Source organism: Talpa europaea (assembly GCF_964194135.1).
Source record: "Talpa europaea genome assembly, chromosome: 4".
Classification (NCBI taxonomy): domain Eukaryota; kingdom Metazoa; phylum Chordata; class Mammalia; order Eulipotyphla; family Talpidae; genus Talpa; species Talpa europaea.
Genome location: NC_140070.1, coordinates 76,528,368 through 76,550,270, shown reverse-complemented (window position 1 = coordinate 76,550,270; position 21,903 = coordinate 76,528,368). Strand labels below are relative to the sequence as shown.

The 21,903-nt window shown below is 33.6% G+C and overlaps 1 protein-coding gene across 1 annotated transcript in view; it reads left to right on the top strand.

The window, feature by feature from the left end:
- The window catches only part of GBE1 (1,4-alpha-glucan branching enzyme 1), a gene marked incomplete at both ends in the record, with an annotated part of 250,486 nt that overhangs the window by 63,383 nt on the left and 165,200 nt on the right, over window positions 1-21,903 (top strand). The window contains one exon of the mRNA XM_084231058.1: window positions 11,644-11,759. Within this exon, the coding sequence (XP_084087184.1) occupies window positions 11,644-11,759 (116 nt within the window). The remainder of the gene's footprint in view (window positions 1-11,643; window positions 11,760-21,903) is intronic.

Here is a 21,903-nt window from a genome sequence, read left to right as displayed (position 1 = left end):
GGGTAGTGATACCCTTTACTTGGTATATAAGTCAATTACAGCGTCAGTAATACTGTATAATACATTGTCCCAAACTCAGTGTGAAACAACTGTTAAGCATTTTTCTTACTCATATTTTGGATCTGCTAAGGTGGTTCTGTTTTTTAAAGATCTTGATAAGCTCATGGAAGGTGATGTTGTATCAATCAAGATTTTTTGGTGGGTCATGAGACTGCCAGTGAAGCGTAAGAGAAGTGTTGTAAAGCATTATCAAAATTGATTGTGTTTAAAGGTAAAGATTGCCATAGAGCATTTTCCTGTTCTGAACTCCATAATGCCAGTTATTCTAAGACTGACTGAGGCCTCTAGATCCATGATGCTTTCTGACATGACTACATCTCTTTGATATCTTCTCCAGACTCCTGGTGTTAAACTTTCCTAAAAGTTTCCTCCCCTTTGAGCCTTGTTCATTTACCATACTTTGTTTCTCTGCAATATTTGTTGCATCAAATTATGTAATTTCTCTGTTCCGGCCCAGCTTTTGGACATCCTGCAGAAGATCACACATTCTTGTGAAATACTGCTGCTATGGGTTCATGGCCATTAACAATTCATAAACTTCTATGTGTACTCTGCGGTCAATAGTTTTTCCATCCTTCACAGTAACTATTTCAGTTTCATTTTCCTCAGAATCCCTTATTTCACTGCCACCTCATTCCCATTAGCATAATATTTGCTCTTTTCAGAGAAAATAGACACTAGCAAAAAGGGAAAATTTCAACTTCCACACCATATCCCTAAAAAGATCTCCATATCTATATTCATCCTTTCCAAGTGCTTTCAAAAGTTAGAAGAAATTGATGTCACAAATTCATACATTGAATCCCTTTCTCTTTTCTTAGTATGGAAAATCTACCTGTTTATCTCTTCCTGTCAGCTTCTCCCTCTGCTGCTTTCTTTATACATTTCAAATTGCACACATCTCTCCTTACTTAAGATATTGGAGAACTAAAGAAAATCTCTCCCTCAATTCTCTGTCAGATTTCCAACATGATATTGTAAATAAATCACTGGCTACGCAACCTGCGTCTGCATAGCAAAAATGTAGGGAACTTTATAAAAGTACAGACCTACTCCTGAGTCTAATTCAAGGATCAGGGTGGAACTTGGAAATTTTTAACTTTCAAAAGCAATCAGGTTGATCAGTTACTGCCATAAATCAATATGAAGGAAACTACATGCTGATCATGTAGTATATGCAAAAGGTTACAAATTGTAAGTTAAAGTGTGTGTGCGTATATGTATATGTGTGTGTATATATGTGTATATATAAACATATATGTATATATATAGTTATATTATGGAGATACATATATATATACACATAGAAATACCAATATAAAAGTGAGAAAAATATATTAAGCATTAATAATATTGGGGTATATGGATTTATGCATATTTTAGTGTGTAATTGTTCTTTTTTTATTCTATACAGAGTATAGAATACTCTGTATGTATACAGAGTATAAATTTCTTTTGCAATAAGAGAAAAACAATGTAGAGAAATAATAGTAACCTCAGGCACATGCATTCTTCATTCTCTCCTTAATTTAGTTATCTTTTCCTTACTTGACCTTTCTATAGTAATAGATGGTATTGACCACATTCAATTCTTTTAAATTCTTTTCTTATCTGCTTTATTTTCTATTCTGTTTAACCACCCAAACAAGAAATGATCTCCCCTAAATCACAGACACTGCTTATTTTCAGTTATTTTTTAAAAAAATATTTAGTTTTATTTATTTATGCATATAAGAGTTGTGGGGGCTTAGAGGATTCACCAGAGATAGAGTGGGGAGCAGAAAAGGCAGATCTACTGAAATATACTGCTATGGGAGCAGTGGATGACATAAGAGAGATCTGCTGCACCATATGTGAATTTCTGATACTTGGATATCTAGATCTTTTAGATTTTATTACCATATTGTACCATATGTGAATTCTGATACCATATGTGAATATGTGATCTTCTAGATTTTATTACCATTGCCTATATTTATTTTTTAACCCAATCTGACATTTTTCATTTAATGAAATATTAATAGGTATGTATGTATTATATAATTACTCCTATATTTAGATTTAAATTTGGTAACCCGTTATTTGTTACCTCTTTGCCCCAGGTATTCTTTGTGCATTTTTCTCTCCTTTTTGGCTTTCTTTTTGGGATAATCATCTATCTTTTAAAGATTATGTTTACCTATTCTGTTAGCTCTGTACATTATTTTGCAGTTCTTCTAGTGATTGTTTATTTTCCCTTGAGTATCCATTTTTTTAATATATTTTTTCATTTTTAACTTTATTTTTTATTTTAAGATTTATCATTTTTTAAAAATTTTTTAGACAATATTTGCTTCCCCCCACCCCTTCAGATTGAGTCCCCATAGAATCTCCTTCCCCAAGACACCCATGCACCACAGTCTCCTGTGCTCCTCCCTCCCTCCCTCTTATCCCTCTTCCTCTTTGTCCCCTGCAGTATGTCTGTGGTTTATAATTGTCTGTTTTTGCTTTGTTGTGTTACGTACTGTTATTATTATTTTTTTACACCGATGTCTTATTTGGTTCCCCTATATTCCTGTTACAAGTGAAACCATCTGATATTTTTCTTTTTCCTTTAGTGATTGTTTTAATGATTGTCATGCATCCTTGACTTAGTAAAGATTAATATAAATAGGTATATTATTAATTATATATCCTAACATTGTAATGGATCAAGTAAACTAAAAATAAATTTTGAAGAAGAATAAATTTTCAGGTATCTGTATTTTCAGGTATCTGTATTTTCAGTTATCTGGGAACATCGACAAAGATAGAGCTGATTTCCCAGTGGCAGGTTCTGACAGAGAATCTAAGAGGAGGGGAGGATGCCTAACTAGGAGGTTGCACTTGAAGCAGAGCAGCTCTGTTTTCTCATGTTTTATATAAATCCTACATTGGAGTTTTCCACAAAATCCATTTTGAGAAATTGTGTGGTATATACTGCTTAAAATAAATAGATAAATAAATGAGTGGATCGATGGCTGAAATATTAGATCACAAAGAAGCTCAATTATCAAATTCATTTTTGTGGCACAAATATGCAAAAAGTTTACAAGAAAATATAATACCCACCCCTGATTTCTTTCAAATAAAAGTAGGTTTAGAGAATAATCAAATGTTGTAATTAGAATCTGTTTTGTAAAGAATGAAAACACTGTGTACCAAGAGTTGTCTGTAGCAGTTAATGATGAGAAGTATCTTTTCTCATGCCTTCTGAGTGTATGATCCACAGAATACAAGCAATGATTTGAACAACATTTTTAAATTTCTCCTGAGTATGGTACATAAAAGTACTGTTCTAGATGCATTAAATAAATGTTAATTTATTGCATACAATATATCCTTAGGATTTAAGGGCTTAATTCTCTTAGTGAACAGCGGGTGAGCAAGGCAGCCTGCCTTGTTATGAAAATGATAATCCCTGGTGTTGAGGAAGAGATGGTAGTGGAACATTCTCATATACTCTGGCTGAAGAATAAGCTGGAGCTGCCTATCCAGATAGCAGTTTATTAATGTGTATTAGATCCATAAATAAATTAAAACTTTATGCATTTTGCTTGATAAGATGACCTTTTTACTTTGATAGCAAGGAAACAGATTTGAACAAGCATTTGTGCACAGAGACTATAACATCCGTTTCACAGTTCTTATTATGGAAATGTCTAGTATGTGGAAAAATAGAGATGAACTTTTTCTTGGTTCATATGGGCTTCTCTAATGGTACCAGGGACTGGGTGATTTATAAACAACAGAAATATATTCCTCACAGTTTTGGAGGTTGAGAAGTTTAACATCAAACCCCAGCATATTCAATGTCTGTTGAACGCCATCTCCCTGATTCATGGAAAACAGTCTTTTCTCTGTGTCCTCACATGACATAAGGGAACGGAGCTTTCTCTTGATTTGTGTTATGAAGGCCCTATCTGTATGCACAAGGGTTCTATGCACATGAACTAGTTACCACCCAAAGGCCCAACCTCCAAATACCATCATATTAAAATTGCAGTTTGTTTTGTTTTGAGGGCTTTTTCTTTCCTTATTTTCCTCCCTTCTTGACTTACTAAATTTTCTAACTTTAAGAATTGTTTAACTAGTTCTATAGTCAAAATATAACAAGGTGCAATCCTAAATCATTTTGATTCAAATTTTGGGTTATATTTTAATGCTTTCTACACTGATAAACAATTACATACATTCATTTATCACTCCATTTCTTTTGTAAAATATAACATATATATATTATTCCTATAATAAAGAAACATGGTTAATGCTATTTAAAATCACATTTGCTACAGTGTTTTCAATCTTGGGGCCCTTTTCTTCTGTGCATGTTTTAAAGAACAATTTAGTAAGTGAAGCTCTAGATGATTTGTTTTTTCTCCCTGATTCTAGAGAGTTGTGTATCATAGATTCTTTAACATGTGAGATACCAGTATACCCTTGGTTCTGATGTTAGTGAAACTTAGTCTAGATTTTGCTTTTGAAAAGCATACCTAACCTAAACTACTATATGGTATTAGTAGTTTTCCCACTATATCTCCAGATATAAAGCTGGGAGTCTTAAAAGGTCATTCCCATGGCACCAGAAGTTGAAGGATGATTCCTAGGTACCTAACTGGGGAAAACATAAAGAAATTAAAAACACTAAACAAAAGTGTCATCCTAGGTAAGTAAGGACAGTGCCTCAGGAAATTCCATTTCTGGGTGTTATAACTTCCTGGGATCTGAATGATACTTTCTGCTCAGGAGAGAAATAAAATCCCAAAATTAAAGTTTGCATTATAATTCTATGTAAACTCTGTATGATATGCAGCTTGAAACAATTAACGTTCTATGATGAGGAAAGATATTTATTTGCTTCAAGAAAGTGATATTCTAAATAATTAACAACTGTATGGCATAAGGGTTAGTCACTGGAGTGGAAAATGACTGACATCTGCCACACAGGCCAACATGGACCTTATTTTAGTGCTGCCGGCTTGCATTCATAGGGCTCTTACCTCCCTGCTTGGTGAGGACTCTGTGTGGCAGGGGTTGGCCCAAGTGTTGACCCTATTCTTTAGCACATCATGATGTGCATCAGAGGTATAAGGCACTGCATAGTAAGTTGAAACCACTTAACCGTGGGTAAGGAGAATTTGTGTTAGACTCATAAACCTATAGAAATGAGGTGGCTAAGTACTGATGAAGAGAAACACTGTGAGTTAAAGAGTTGGGGGATATTTGAAGTAGGCTGACATTTAAGAATTTTATGTGAGGATTATTACATTAGAAAAAGAAAGGTTGTTGGGTTTGAGATAAATATAGAGTCTGTGTGCTTGATGCAGTGACCTTAGTTAATGTTTGATCGCCTGTGCTGAGAGTGTGTTTGCTGTTCATATTAAACTATGCATCACGTATCATTTCTTTTCCTTATCTTGATTGAATTTTGTCTGCTGGTTTTGAGTCTATGGACAAACAATCTTTTGCATCATCAAAGATGATAATGAAGTTCAGCCTTTTAATAACAAAATACATAGGAAAATGTTTGGTTTAGAAAATGTTTGCTTTAGAAATCAGGTTATTCCAACTTGATAAACATCAAATGTCTTAGGGAATGTAATAGAAAAATTTCTACAAGCATAAAACCTATTCTTAAAATATTACCTAAACTAGAATAGTCAACATACATTATTTGGGGGAGGGTAACTAACCCTTAAGCCATCACTGTCTTGGTTATGGCAGGAAATGAGGCAAAGTAAAGATGATTAGATATGTAAGCATTTAAAAACCTCAGTGCCATTTTTGTTAGATAAAAGCTTTCAAATTTTTATTTTGTGCTCAGTGATCTATGCTTTTTAACAAAGTAATATCTTAGTGAAAATATTATAGAACATATTATCTGTAGACACTGGTAACCATATATTGAGTCATAGTACAGTTATGTTAAAATTGTTATTATTTGCCTTTTCTCATTCAAATTCCTTAATACCTCAGATCTGTCTATAATCTTTATTTCACTGGCCATCTTTCTGGGCTTTATCCTCTGTGAGTCCCAAATCTTAAATCCTACATTTTATTTGAGCAATATTTGCCTTGAAGGATTATTAGTGAAGGTTTCCATTTCAGAATTTCCTTGGTCTGTGATTTAGAACATTTACTTGGTAGTCCATAAATCTAATTTTTTCTAGAAAATCACACATAAAACTATGAGTAGAGATTATCTGAACACACAGCTTTAGTCAGCCAGTTGTTTCTAAAATATGGTCCTTAGGCCAGTAACATCAGCATCATTGGGAACTTGTGATGCAGATAATTAGACTACACTTCAGATCCTCTGAACCAAAAACTCTGAGGGTAGGACACAGCAATCTGTTTTAACAAACCAAGGTAATTCAGATGTGAGTTAGAACTGCGGGTCTATCTGAATGTGTAGATCTGTGCTTAATAGAGAAAGAAATAATCATGCCAGGTGATATTGGGATCATTTGGTCCTATCCTGAGGCCTACATAAGGATGCAAACTATTTGCATTAAGTAATCAATGAAAATCAATTGTGTCTTGTATATTCAGGCTGTAGATCATTCAGGATTAACATGAAAATGTTTCAATAATCTGGTTCTACAGTTGTGCTCTTCATATATATTCTGATTTGGCTTGGAACCATTATTTTCAATTATATTTAGGAATAATGTGTATTGACTTATTTCTCAAGACATTAATTTCACCCAAATTTGTCTTTTAAATTTTATTATTTTGCCTTCTGTCTTTGTCTAAATCCAATTCTATTTAAAAACAAAATAATTTACATTTAATTTATTTTTAATCTAACATTACACATTTAATATTAATTTATTTTTAATTGTCTCCTTCTACAATTGATTTCTGTAGTCAGATATTGCTAAAGATAGTTCTTTCTTCTTAAGTAAGCATTAATGTTAAGTTTTTGAGAACAGGTCTCCAAATCTTATGATTTTTTTTGATTGTTTTGTTTCTGTGACTTACATTTGTGTGCCCTATGGAGAAAAGGACATCTTCTTAGCTATGTTGGAAAAACCCACTTTAGTGAGAAACTTTATGAAATAGTAGAATTTGGTATTTTGGTTGGTGTCTGTCTATGTTTTGAAATGGAAGGAAGCAGCATTAGTTAATCAAGGAAGAAGAGTGAGGACATTCAAGGCTGAACAATGACTGGAGTAAGAATCAAGAGTTGAAAAACTGGGCCTCCCCAGGGGCAGAGCGGTTGAGCACTGGGTTGCAAAGTTGCCCACAGCCTCTGCGGCACCGGCTTGATCCGCGGCTGCTCCCCGGCCACCAGAGGAGAGTCCAGGCCACCGGAGGAGGGTCCCGTATGGCGCGCAGACCTCTCCTGCTGCCCGCTGCTCCCCTCAGCAGTGTGCTTCGGTCCTTTTGCCTGCTCTGATCCCCGCTCTGGCTCTGGTGAATTCTCTCACCCTCACGCATTTCTGACTGTACCCAGTGCTTGTATAAATAAATAAATAAATCTTTAAAAAAAAAAAGAGTTGAAAAACTGGTGATTCCATGACTTAAGAGAAATTTATATTTATATAAATTTATATTTATATAAGTTTATATTTATAGTAGTCAAGCTATGGAAACAACCTCAGTCCCCCCAAACAGGGGAGTGGATGAGAAGATGTGTTATATATACACAATGAAATATTACTTAGCTGTGATTAAAAAAAAAGACAAATCTTGCCATTTGCAACATTGATGAGATTGGAGGGGCTATGCAAAGTGAAATCTCAGAAGGACAGACATGTCTGTATGGTGTCACAGTCACATGTAAGTGAGCTAGAGAGAAACAAAACAAACGGTCAGGTAAAATAAAACTGAGGGGGAGGAAGAGAACAAATCGGGAGAGAACAAACATAATGTACTATGGCTGAGGACTATGGTGTTTTTTTATGGTGAGTGTGGCACAGTAACAACACCCAAAGGGAGAGATCCGATACTTCTAAATCACAAGCAATGTTGTAAACCAGTGATGCTCAATATTAAAAAAAAAAAAAATAGAATTCCACGTCTAATGTCTTTCTAAAACCAAGGAGAAATTTATGTGGGGAGAGAATCAACCAATACAAAAAAAATTTTTTTTGAAGTTGTTAAATGCATGTATGCATTGTAAATCTTCCTTTCTCTCCCATATGAAGTCTTTAGTATATTTTATATTTTACATTGGTGTTTGATGGAGTTGTTTTTGTTTTTTTTTTTTCTATTTTTTGAGGCATATGTGAAGATGTTCTAAGTCTTATCTTGAAGGTTGAAGTTTGACAAATAAAATGCACCTGCTGTGAATGTTGACACCTGAGTTTCAACATAAGGAGGAGGGGTCTAAGAAAACCAAACTACTATAGATGAAAGAAAAAAAATCATTATGCAGAATTACAAATAAGCAATGTGCTTTAGGATATTTAGACCTTTAAGATATTATAAGAGGAAAATGTGATTCATTAAGAAGTATTTTCTTCATACAAATATTAATACACTACTTGTTTAAGTAGATCTTAAAACTCAAGTGACTACAGGCTGAAAACCAATATTCAGAAACAGCTCTTAAAGAAATCTGCATATGGAAATTTCCCATGCAATGAAATTTTACTTTCAGACCAAAAAAATATTTTTTAGTTGAATTTTTAGTGTGTCCTGGGTTATCCTGCATTTTACTACTCATTATGACCTTTTCTTCATGAGATAAGTTGCCAGCCTGAACAGTGATTTTGAGTTTGGCACTGAGCTAGGCCTAGATTAAGCACTGAGCACATATTTAATGAAATTAATGAATGAACTAATGAACTATACCCTTTATTTTCAGATCTAACTAGCCAGGCAAAGATTTGCTGCTTGTCTTAAGTTTATTAATTGTGTTAAGTTACTAGCCTAAAAAAAATCTGGTGAATGTTTAAAGTGTTGTAGTACTTATCGATTTCTATTTCAAGCAACTCCTCTTCCCTCCATTTGACATTCTTTACTTTGGTTAAAGGAATGTTATGCATATGTAAGTGAGATGTAGTTGGGCTTTTAGAGTCAGAAAAATGTGATAGCATAGAGCTTGTTGGGCTACTCCTGAAGATAAAATACCTTTATACATGTTCAGATAGTCTTCATGATGGGAGGTAGGGAAATGTTCAGGACCTTTATTTAAATATTGTTTATTATCCCCACTCTGCCTCCAATATTAAGACTGAGGGTAAAGAGGCTTAGAGCTGATAGGGTAAAAAATAAAATGGTGTATAAAGGATGAAGTCATGGCATCAAACCAGCTTCCTGGTGATTTTATTATCTTTTCCTTTCAGAAATAATGTGACAGTACTCCAGTTCATATAGCATCACAGGGCTGACTTGAAAAAATAGGGAAAATATAATAAGCATCTCTGTGTATACCACCTATATTGTAGATATTTTTCCAGCTTCGGTGTTCCTTTCCTCTATTCAGTGGAAATCACCATAGAATTTGATGTTTAGATTTGATTCTCTCTTTTTAAAATATTTTTACTTTATACATATGTATCCATAACTGTTAAAATATTTTTTACTTTATACTTTATACATATGTATCCATAACTGTTATATAATATTACTTTGCATATTTCTATAACTTGATTACAAACAGTAATCTTCTTCCTCTTGAAAATTAACTTTTATGTTTTGGCTATTTATATATAATTGATATATCCTCTAATCCATTCATTTAATACACTTGTTTCATCATATCACACTGTATTTACCCATTTTGTGACTGATTTTTAAATTTTGATAGCTGTCATTTTTTTGCATTTGCAAACAATTTTTTTTTAATTCTCCTTTTTGTTTTTTTTTTAAATCTATCTATCTATTTATTTATACAAGCACTGGGTACAGTCAGAAGTACGGGACGGTGAGAGAATTCACCAGAGCCAGAGCAGGGAGCAGAGCAGGCAGATGGACCGAAGTACACTGCTGAGGGGAGCAGTGGGCAGCAGGAGAGGTCTGTGCGCCATGTGGGTCCCTCGTCCAGAGGCCAGGGATCGAACCGGCGCTGCAGAGGCTGCAGGCAGCTTCGCAACCCAGCACTCAACCGCTGCACCACCGGGGAGACTCTGCAAACAATTTTTTAATGAACATTTGTGGATGCTTTCTTCTGCATATTTTTGAGAATTTCTTTGTTACCTGCAAGTAGATTTGTTGGGCCCAGAAGTTAATATATATTTAATTTTACTATACTATAACAAATTGCTTTACCAATTGATAGCCAAGTTAGCTACTCGATTTTTTCAAACTTTTAATTTTTGCTAACCTAAAGGGCATGAAAGGTATACCATTATTCCTTAATTATGAATAAGCTTGAGCACCATTATATAGGTTTTATTGGATATCTATTTGTCCTCTCCTGAATATCTTTGTCCATCATTTTTCTTTCTTTCTTTTTTTTTTTTTCCTTTCACTTATAGATGTGCTTCATGCATTCTGGGTACTTTCTTTTTCTTGGTATAATCATTACAAATGTATTCTCCTAGTAAGTAGTTTCTCTTGTCATTCTGTCTATCCATCTGTTTACGAAAGTGAGTTTATAATTTTAGTAGCCAAATATCTTAGGCTTTTCCTTAAAGTTTTGCAGGGACTTTTTGTATCTTGTTTAATAAACAGTGTTTAAATCCAAGATTATAATATATTTCCTTACATTTTCTTCTAAGCATTTGACAGTTTTGCCTAATGTATTTAATTGCGAAGGACTATTGGTATGTTGATGATAGGTATGCTGTGATGACATATGTCTGAAGAAGTGTGATCCTGTATATCTGAGTCATATGATTACAACATTGCTGTGAATCAGTGTTACCACATTAAAAATTCAAAAAGAAAGAAACATTGATCCGTGTTCAAATGATACCTGGGCATGTGGTTAGGTACAGATCCATTTCATTTATTTTTTCCATAAAGATATCAGTTGTCCCAGCACCACTTATTAAACAGCATATCCTTTACTCACTGACTTTAATGCCTTTTCTCTTATATATTAAATTTCCATGTGTACATGGGTGTCTGTTCATTTTGGCTTTCTTCCAGAATCAGCAAGCTGCTTTTCTTTGCCCCCTGTAGTTTATAACTTCCACCTTTTTTTACTTGAGAAATCTTTTTAGATTTTTTTTCTCAGTTCTGTCACACACTTGTGAATTTGGGTAAATGTAATATGATTTTAATTATTTGTCATCATTTTTTCTATCATAACATGTCTCTTAACTAATCAACTGGAATGCATTTCTACTTTTCCGAACTATCTCTTTTTATCCATGGTTGTTTTTTAAAAAGGATTAATTTTCTTTTACATTCTTTTTATTGATAGAAGTATTAGAGTTGGATGTACAATTGAAAATTAATTTTTATGATACGAAAGACAAACTTTCAAATACTTTTTTAAACATATATTAAAAACCTGAATTTTCTTAGTGGCTAGGAAATATTTTGATTCAAATCTTAGGAATAGTATGATTCTATATAAATAGGTAGCATTTTTTTTTTTTGCTTGAAAGTCATTAAACGTTAGTCCTTATCTTGCTATTATTAACTATATCATCTATTTTTTAGATGATTGGAATCCATTTTCATATCCTTATAAAAAGCTGGATTATGGGAAATGGGAGCTGATTATCCCACCAAAGCAGGATAAATCTCCATTAATACCACATGGATCCAAATTAAAGGTACTTTATTTCCTTCTGTTTTTATATGAACTTATAATTTTTTTATCCTGTTTGCAAAGTATGATTCAGAATATTAAAATGTAAACTGATGCATGATAATTGTAGGAGAAACAGTCTAAAATGGGAAGGATACTTAGGAGAGGACTTGGGCAGATTGGAATCTCTTAGCCTTGTTGGGTTGGTGAGTTACTGAACTTGTCAGTTGTATTATTACATATATTAACTTTGGAAACTTTATATAAGAAGCATTGGATTAATTGTAAATGTTAAGCTCGGAAAACAGAATATTTGATAGAGAAAATATTTCTATTCTGTACTTGAATGGAAATTTAATTCAAGTCAGCAAATGCAGAGAGAATATTTACCTGTAAAAATCTTGATAAAATTCATTCTGTGATGAGTAGCATGAATGAATGTGGGTGGTTGATTGTATGTATGTTGGAGACTTACTCATTTTGGAGACATGCTTTCTCTGGTTCTTGCCTTTTCTGATCTTTGTCATGGGGACTCTTATTCAGTTATTTTCCTATGGTAGGATTACCCGGATTCACTGGGGAACTGCCTATCACAAGCAGACAGAGCATCCTTCTCATGCCTTGTCCTTTGACTGACCTTCAGGACTCTCTTAAATCCTTAGGGGAGGTTTGAGGGATGGGTTATAGATTTATGGCACTTAATTATATAAGAAGCTGTCTAAATTATTTAATGTTTACTTAATTTTAGCTCATGCTCCTATAATTATATAATATTTCCACCTCCCTGTGTCTCTATCCTTCCTTAGACATGGAATAGCATTCATAGTGTTTTTCATGATAAATCCTGTGACTGAATAATTATTTGTATTGGCATTTGTTATTTGTTTCTAAGACTTAAAGTATATTTAAAATCAAAATACATCATATGTTTTGCAGGTTTTTGTTTTCTTTTACAAATCATGAAATTATAACTGTATCTGAAAATTGCCGAAATAGTGCCACAAATAATATAGTTACCAGAGAAAATGTTGTCTGAAATAAAAAGACTTTTTAACATGGATTGGCAGCCAAGGTTCTTTTTAATCTGTATTGAAAAGGAGAAAAAGTAGCTACAGTATACAATAAGAAGGATTTAAATTTCATATGAATAACCCCCTTTTCAAATCAGTATAAGCTTTAGAAGAGCATAGGAGCATTTGCTATTTTGTTTGCTAATATTGTATATTCTTAATTCTTAGAACACTGCCTGGCACAGAGTAGGCACTCAAGAAATATTTATTGAATGTTAATGTGCTTTTAGGTCCAATCTTTGAAGGAATAAGCCAACTAGCTTGATTCCTTTCTGGATTTATAAGGTCTGATGTCTGGAAACCGAGGCAAGGCAACACTTTGATTGTTGAATTCACTATTATTATTTCATTATTGATTTAGATCTTTGACCTCTTTTAAAAGAAAACTAAATTTGCTATATTTAAAATTTTTTTCAGCCTCATTAAATCAGAAATTTCTGTGAGCTCTGATACCTTACCAACTTTATTTCATTAAATGGTGAATGAATTAACTTTGATTACTTTTCATATATACATGGGAAAAATAATTGATTGCTAGGAATGAATGCTTAGTGATATATATTGGAAATAATAATTGTGGGCATTTACTCACCCATCTGATTCCAAATCTTCTATAGTTTTTGCTGTGGTATGAATGTTTGTGCCCTTCCACCTCCCCTTTTTTGAGGCAGTCCTGATGTGATGGTACTAGTTGGTAGGGCTTTGGCAGGTGCTTAAGTCATAAGAGTGGAACTTCTAAATGTGTTTAGCATCCTTAGTAAAAGCCATTCCATGGTGATTTTACTGGTCCCTGACCCCATGTAAAGCTATAACAAGAAGTCTGTAACCTAGAAGAGGACCCTCACCGAAGTATGCTGGCACTTCTGTCTCAGACTCCCCCATCTAGACCCATTAAGAATATATTTCTGTTGTTTGTAAGCATACAGTCTTGGTATTTTGTTACCACAAGTCTATTGGACTAGGGGAATTTCTCTACTGTGCTATGTACTATACTTTAAAAAAAAAATTATCTGGATGGTATGAAATCAATCAATAGTAAAAAAATGTGACTTTACATTTTTACTTGCCTTTAAAAGTCTGTTTAATAGCAAATTAAATATTTAACAAGTATCAAGACAACTATTGCATAATCTTTCTTCACTATTATTTTCTGAAAATTTCAATTGAAGATAATTACCTTGAAATTTAGGTCCAAAATATTATTTATAGTGCTTAGATGTTTCAAAAGTTGAGGAAATATTTAGATGCTATTATAATGTTAATATGGTGATATAATTAGTTTTTCACTTGTGGGAAATGGCATGTCAGATTTTCTTTGGGGGAAGGCTTAAATTCTATATGAAAAATCAACTGACTTGAGGTTTTTGGCCTTTCAATCTGAAGTTGTCCCTAGGTAGTCTATCATGGTAATTAAAAATCTTGTTTTAAATTGAACTTGAAAATTTATTTCAGTCCACAAGGAATTGACCTTTATAACTTCTTGAGGATTTTTCTCTTATGAATTATCTGATAACCATTAACATAAAAGAACTATTACCTATCATCAAAATAATAGCTTTGTTTTCTCAGCAAAACACCTGGCCTTTTTAGTCAAATGCTTTGGAAGACGATACCTGACTGTTTATATGGTCATGTAAATGTCTTTTTTCAAATGTTATTAAGTGATTTCTGCTAAAAACAAACAAAAAAAATGATATTGTGAATTAAACATTCCAAACTGTAAAGATGTTCCTGAAATAATGAAACAGGTATTACTTACATCTTTAATACATTTTCTTTTGGATACAAAGCCAAACTAATTAATGCAAAGGTAATTTTTTGTTCTCTTTTAAATTATATACCTTTTATGACACTATTGCATTTTATAAATTTCTCAGGTTGTTTCATAGAAATTTAACACAATTATCTGATGTATGTCAGGCGCTGTCCTTGATCTGTTGATGCACGCACTAAATTGTCATATGTGTGTGTGGGGTGTTTTAAAATAAAATATTACTGCAACAGACCATTAGTGAAGAATTTATTCATCCTATTATGGTAACAGGGGAAATAACAGAGGGATAGTACCGTTCAAGCATGCCTGATAACACGTTTAGATGTTCACCAGAGAGACAGAGAGGTGCAAGGGTATTTTAACCTAAGAGTACTGCATGATTAAGAGTGTGCATATTGATTACAGTCCCAACAGGAACGAAATGATATACTCAAGACAGGGCAATGTTAATAGTTGTTTCCTTTTGTTCTAAAAGATTGTTTTCAAAGTGCAGCATGCAAGGAATTTACTCCAGAATGCAAAAGAGGGTCAGAACATGAGCGACACACACTGCCACCTTGAGAGAAGTACTGGGATCTGATGAGAGACACAGTTAGTTCATGGTAACCTTTCAGAGAAAAACCTGGAGAAACAATCAGATATGCTGATCTTTCACTCTTTTGCTGTCTCTGCCATCTTACTGGGGCTCTACATCACTCAAATCCAGTGAGAATCCAGAATCCTGGGGAATATATTGTCCATGTAAGGTAGCCTCCTAGAGCTGGGTGAGAAGAGGGCCTGTTCTAATTGCTAAAATGAAGCTCAGAGCTCAAGGTGAGGAAAAAGTCAAAGGTCTGGTGGGTTGGAGGCACCCTATGAAGAATTTGTTTTCTTCTGATTCCTTATTTTTCTCATTTATCATTCCATTTAATGCTGTTAAAAATTATTAAAGAAGACAAATTAGGTAATATAAAACAAACTATCTTACACCTTATGAAGACACTTTATACAATTAGAGATTACATTCGTATTTACTTTAATCTTTGAGGCACAACTGTTAAGACAAGGTGTTGTTATATGAGAGAAGGTATTTTCTTTTCATCAATGAGTACACTGAGATTTAGAGGGGCTAGGTAGATGTTCAGACCTGGACTTCAGTTCAGGCTTGACTGATGGCAGAGTTTATGATCTTAACCATTACACTATTCTTGTGGTCAGGCTAAGGGTTCACAGAGAAAACAGGGAAAGGGTGATATAGAGAAGGTAAAACTTGCGCCTTGACCCTGTTTTAACAGATCATTTTATACCTTATTTGTTTCAGTTTTTGTTTTTGTTTTTGTTTTTGTTTTTTAGTATGGAGAACATTATCCTCACTTTTCTGGGTGCTGTGAAACAGTATTGAAGTGATCTTTTCTGAGAATAGGAAGGATATAAATAATTTGTGGAAAGATTGAGCTTTAAAGTGTAAGAGATCCTTGCATGCATGGGTTCGATCTTGGCCAGCCAGTGAGATTTGCACATGGCGAAGCAGACCTCTCCTGTCTCTCCCACTGCTCCCCTCAGCAGTGTATTTCTTCAATCTGCCTGTTCTGTTCCCTGCTCTGTCTCCGGTGAATCTTTTCACCCTCCTGCGCATCTAGCCTGTACCCCAGCTCTTGTATAAAAATAAAATAAATCATTAAAAAAAAAGCGTAAGAGATCCTTAAGAGGACTAATTTTTGAGAGCTGGAATAAGATTGCTAAGCAGAAGGATGCCAGTGAGAAGTCCCTGACTAGGGTATATATAGCATGTGGAACAATAGTTACCTAAATATTTGCTTAAAAGGTTAATCTGAAAATCACTTTATCCTTTATTTCTGAAATATTTTCTTATGTTATTTCTTTATCATTTTCTTCTCTCCATATTTTATGATCACACTTTCAGAAATTTCTTATACTTGACATCTAGATCTTCTAGATTTTATTACCATTTTTCTCAAGTTGGCCATCATTTTAACAGGGCTTGAATCTCGTGAACTTCATTTTGGATAGTCAGAAAATAAGTGGGCCTTTATATGGGTGGTAATAAGTAAGGGTTTTTAACTGGGATCATTTATTTTTGTTCCAGAGGTGAATTTCCAGTGTCCTACAAGGGGGAGGTGGAAGGGATATGAAATGAAGGACTTTTTTACTTGGGTATCGGTGTCCTCATATAAGGGCTGGGAAAGTGGATGAGGATCCCACCTTTTAATTCCCCTAGTTTGAAACATTTTCTTTACCTTTTTCATCTGATGTGCTTACTGTCTCTGGGCCTGGAGCCTTCCAGTTCATTGATTTTTCTTGGGTTGGAGATCTGGGAGGTGGCATTTAAGGGATACATATTTATCTGTAACGGTCAGGGAAAGGGCTTAGATCCAGAACCTACAGCCCTCTGTTTAAAGCTATATTTTACCTCTTCCATAGCATGGTCACCTCTACATGCTGAGTTTCCTAGGAGTTCTAGAAAGCAAATTGAGCAGCTCTTTTCAGATTCTTTCTCTGCAATATCAGAGTGTAATTTTCACCTGTCTGTTTAGCCCCTTTCAGCTGTTTTCTATTTTCCAAAACTTTGTTGAAATTTCTGATCTCTTGCCTCCTTTCTATCCTCTGTTATTATATTTAGCATTATTTTTCTGTTATTTATTTGAGCAGGAGTTTGGTAGTTTTGTCATTTTTAATTCATTCATCTAAATACTTCTTTAAAGGAAATAAGTACATCTACTGAATAGAAGAATACTTTAAAATTCTGGGGCCTCCATTGGGTCATTATAGTCTTGTCGTATGCCGTGATTATAAGATTTTGTTCAAACTGATTATTTCTTGCTTGTGATGTCTTTACATATTATTATATGTGATAAAGATTTTCTTCTCTGTGAACCACAGAAAATTCTTTACTCACTTCATTTGTTACCTGGTTCAACTTAATCAACCTTTAAGACCCTGAAACATTTAATTTGTGGGAGAAAGCATTGTTAGAAATTAGATGCACTTTCCCTTACCACAGAGATTATAATTCTTTGTGTTTGCAAAATACAATATGAATGTTAATGAACCTAAATAACATATTAGGAAGTGGTCTTCCTCTGTAGCTGAGAATAAAGGTTTGTTAATTGATTCATTTTTCTTTCTTTTTTTTTTTTCCTGAAGCTATCCAGAATGTTGATAGGAAACACACAACACACACACAAAATGAATAAATTCCCAAAGTGGTTTATTTGCCAGCTTATGGTGTAGCCTAGAGAGTAGGTGAAATAGCGAATGGGAGTATTTCCTCCTATTTTGACCTATCCCACATTAATTTCTCTATTAAATTAGCTTTTTCTTAATGTCTTTGTTAACACATTTATTTTATGTTTTATGTACATGAAGCATTGCACTATCCTCCCCAGATATATGTGAAGAAATAAAATATATAAAAGATAAAATGGCTGCACTTTGAATTTTTTATTTACTTAAAAAAAAATCTCCCAGTAAACAAATGTGTTGCTTGAGCAGTCTGTGGTTGGTATGGGAGTAGAAAAAGAAACTTACATTTTTTCAGAAATCTGTAACAAAAAAAGCAGGAATAAATGGAATACATGTGTGTTTCTGTTCTTATTAGGGAGTGAATTAGTGCTCTTTAGTTTTGGGTAAATATAAATGGAACCAAGAAGGAACCTAAGAGAGAAGATGTGAGAGAGGACAGGATTAGAGATAGATTTTGGGGGAATTGGTAAGATAGAGAAGAATAAAAATCTTAGGTAAAATAGTTGGGGAATAATTATGGGAAGAGGCACATTATCTTCTTGAAGATGTAGATTTAAATAAATAGGTTGCCAAGGTTCATTAAGAAATAAAATAGTATAGTCAAGCAAGATTGAACAGGAATTAACATATCATCTGTTGAAGACTAGTCAGTTTGACTTTATATTGGCTAATAAATAAATAGGTCAGGTGTATAAGGAGACTGAATGAATTAGGGAGTCTAATTTAGTAAATTGTACTCTGAAAGCATGTGGTGTAACACAGTTGCTACATTTTGACAGAGGTTATTTTAACCTTTTTCTTAAATCCTATATTTCTTACTTTACAAAATTGTTTTTTATTAATAACAGGTTTATTCTTTAACCCCTCTTTACTTGTTATTTAGGACTTTGACCCTTACATGTTATCTTTTTTTTTTTCTCACAAATATTTTTATTCTTTTAGATACTATGACAGTGCTGAAGTAATTTTATTTTCAGTTAACAAAAGTTAGTCTACTGTTAATGGATTTTGAATGCTCTCTTTTTCTTTCATGATGAAGATTCCTAGAAAGAAGAAACTATTTTCATGAATATTTGCTTTTTTTATACCCTTACTCCCTATTCATTGGTTTCTATTATTACCTACTCTGATCTAATAATAAAAAATAAAATAAAATAATACAAATAATTGGAGATTACAATTTAAATTTGGCACTTATGAATAAACAGTGTAAATCTCATTCACTATTATGAATCATTTGAAGCACCTTGTCACATAAGTAGTTCATATAAATTCATAAACAAGTTCTACTGTGTCATGGCCTGTGGCAGAGACTTAGTATTCTACAGTTTCTGAGTGATCACTTCTAGTTAAGCTGTATGTCAAGATACATTCTTTTGCTCTGTACAACCTGCCAGCTCAAACTTGTCATCAATCATTGTTTTGCACCTTACTTCTTAACAGTTTCTTTTCTTATGGAACATTCTGTGGACATTCTATCAGCAATGGCTTGAGATCTTATGTGATTCACAGTTAGTCTAGGATTAACATTTTAGCCTGGGACTGAATCGTAGTATAGAATTATAGAAATTTAGATTCAAAGTTGTTTGCTCTCACTATGTTGAAAACATTTCCATAGATTTGTGTTATATTCAATGTTGCGGATTAAAATTTCTGACTATTTGATTCTTATTCCTTTGTATGTATTTGATGTTTTCTCCAGGTAGTCACTTGGATTTCCTCTTACCATTGATCTCGAAAATTCCACTACCATTAACCCTAGTGCAGGATTTCATATTTTTTTAAATGATTTTAATAATTCACCTTTTTTTGCATTGGTCCATTTTTATATCCAGAGCTATCATTCTAAGATTTAAAATCTGCTTCATTATTCTGCTTTTAATCCTTTCTGATTATCCCTCCCCTACCTTGATATGTTTATAGCTAGGATTTTAAAACTGTCTGTTAAGAAGCTGACCTTGGGGGTGGGGGAAAAAAAAAAAAAGAAGCTGACCTTGTCAGTTTTCAAGTTCTTTAGCACTCACTAAAGCAGATCATTTTGTTGTTTTATATTTGGGATCCCGTGAATAATTACACCTAAATAACACTTTCACTTTTTAAAAAGAATTGAACAATACTAACCACTAGAATGAATTCCTCACTCCTTGACTTGCCATACAAAGCCCTCCATGTCCTGACTTTGGATTGGATTCCTCTCTTTCTTTCTTTGTCTTTTTCCTTGCCTTACTTCAGGTCTGCTATATCAAAGTACCACAGACTGGGTGCTTTGAAAACAACATAATTTTATTTCTCACAGTTTTTGAAGCTGTAAGTTGGAGATAAAGATGATAGTTCAGTATATTTCTAGTGAAGGCTCTCCTCTGAGTTTTAGACTGACAAATGCTCATTATATTTTCTTGTGGCAGAGAGCAAAGAGAGGAATCAACGTCTCTCTTGACTCATAAGGTCAATGTTGTAATCATGAGGGTTTCAACCACATGACTGCATTAATCCTAATTATCTTCCAAAGGTGCTACCTCCTAATACTATCATATTGTGGGAGTAGAATATCAATCAATGGCTTTGGGTTCTAACAATCTGCTATGCTGTCCACACTGAATTACTGGTAATTTCTCAAATCTGTAAAGCACATCTCTCAGCAAATGCTCAGATAGCATCCCTTTGATATAGAATGATTTCCCCACTTTAATCGTCTCAGAAACTCCCAGTATTTGTTGAATCATTTATTTTTTGGTTTTTCATAATTCCAAGCTCTGTTTTCTACTTATCAACTATCCCTCTGTCTCCAGCTCCTGTGGAGCTTCCACCCTCACACTGATGATAATGCATTTTTACACTATGAACATTTTGAGAACAGGGTCAACAACTTGGTCACCTTTGTGTCCCTGGACCTAGGAATATCTGATTCATAGAAGCTACTCAGTAAATGCTAATTGATTCCGTGGTTGAAATTGATAGGGGTGATCTGGTAACCACATTTACCACTGATGGAAATATTTTGGCTATGCACATTATATAGAAAGTAAAAGAAATTAATAAAGCTGTGTGACAGTAATTTCAAATTATATCCTTTGAGTTTAGGCATCTTATACCTATGGAATTTTTCTTTATAGGAGGAGTCCTATTGAGATCAGTGTAAAAAGAACCAAAAGGCCAAATGAAAATCTATTGGCCTGGAAATCACAACTTGTTTTAATGAGTCTTTAGCATTTTCTTTTTTACTTGTAATACAGGGATCATTGTGAATCTCTGTTTAGAGAACATGATATTAGAAAAAAGTTTGCCTTTACCCTAAAGATTCTAGTGCTTATATTTATCTCATTTCCCCCTTTTCTCTTGCCAGCCTTTCTCTCCTTCTGCCCATTTTTTGTTGCAACAACTGATTTGTCTTTTTTAATTTTATTTTTGAATATTACCTTAAAAAATTCTAAGCTGTCTTTATTTATTTATTTGGCAGAGGGAGTGGAGGGTAAAATATAAAAAATAAATAAATCTGGAAATAAGTGCTTAAAATGATTTCAAGTCAAGATGCAAATTTGTTACCATAATTCATTAAATCACCTGTATGTAAATGAACATTCTTTTTCTTTATAGTTAAGGACCAGATAGTTTGGAGACTACTCAATGGATTTATTACAGGATGTGAGAAAGATCAGAATGTTTGTTCATTTGCAGGAGTACTATGAAGAGAGAAAACTCCTGTTAGTGGATAGCGTCACTCTTATCCCGCTTTAATTGAATGTTATTTCTCTCCAGGTGAAACACGCATCATACGTGTTTTAGACATTTTACTCCTTGAAAATATTCTCTAACTTTGCATTCACTTTTGACACACAGAGAGGAATGTGGGAGGTACTGCTACTATATCTATGTCTATTTTATTTCTGATACAACGGATTATTTGAAAGAAAAGTATATAGATCAAATCTTATTATAGCTTATTTTTATTTAATAAGCTGATTTCACTGCATTGGAGTTTTGCAATGCTCAGGATGAGGAGGAGCCTGGATTATATAATTTGTTTTCCCTTTTATTTTCAGCTAAATCCCTGCAGAGAGTAGGAGGTTGTCAGTGAGATATCA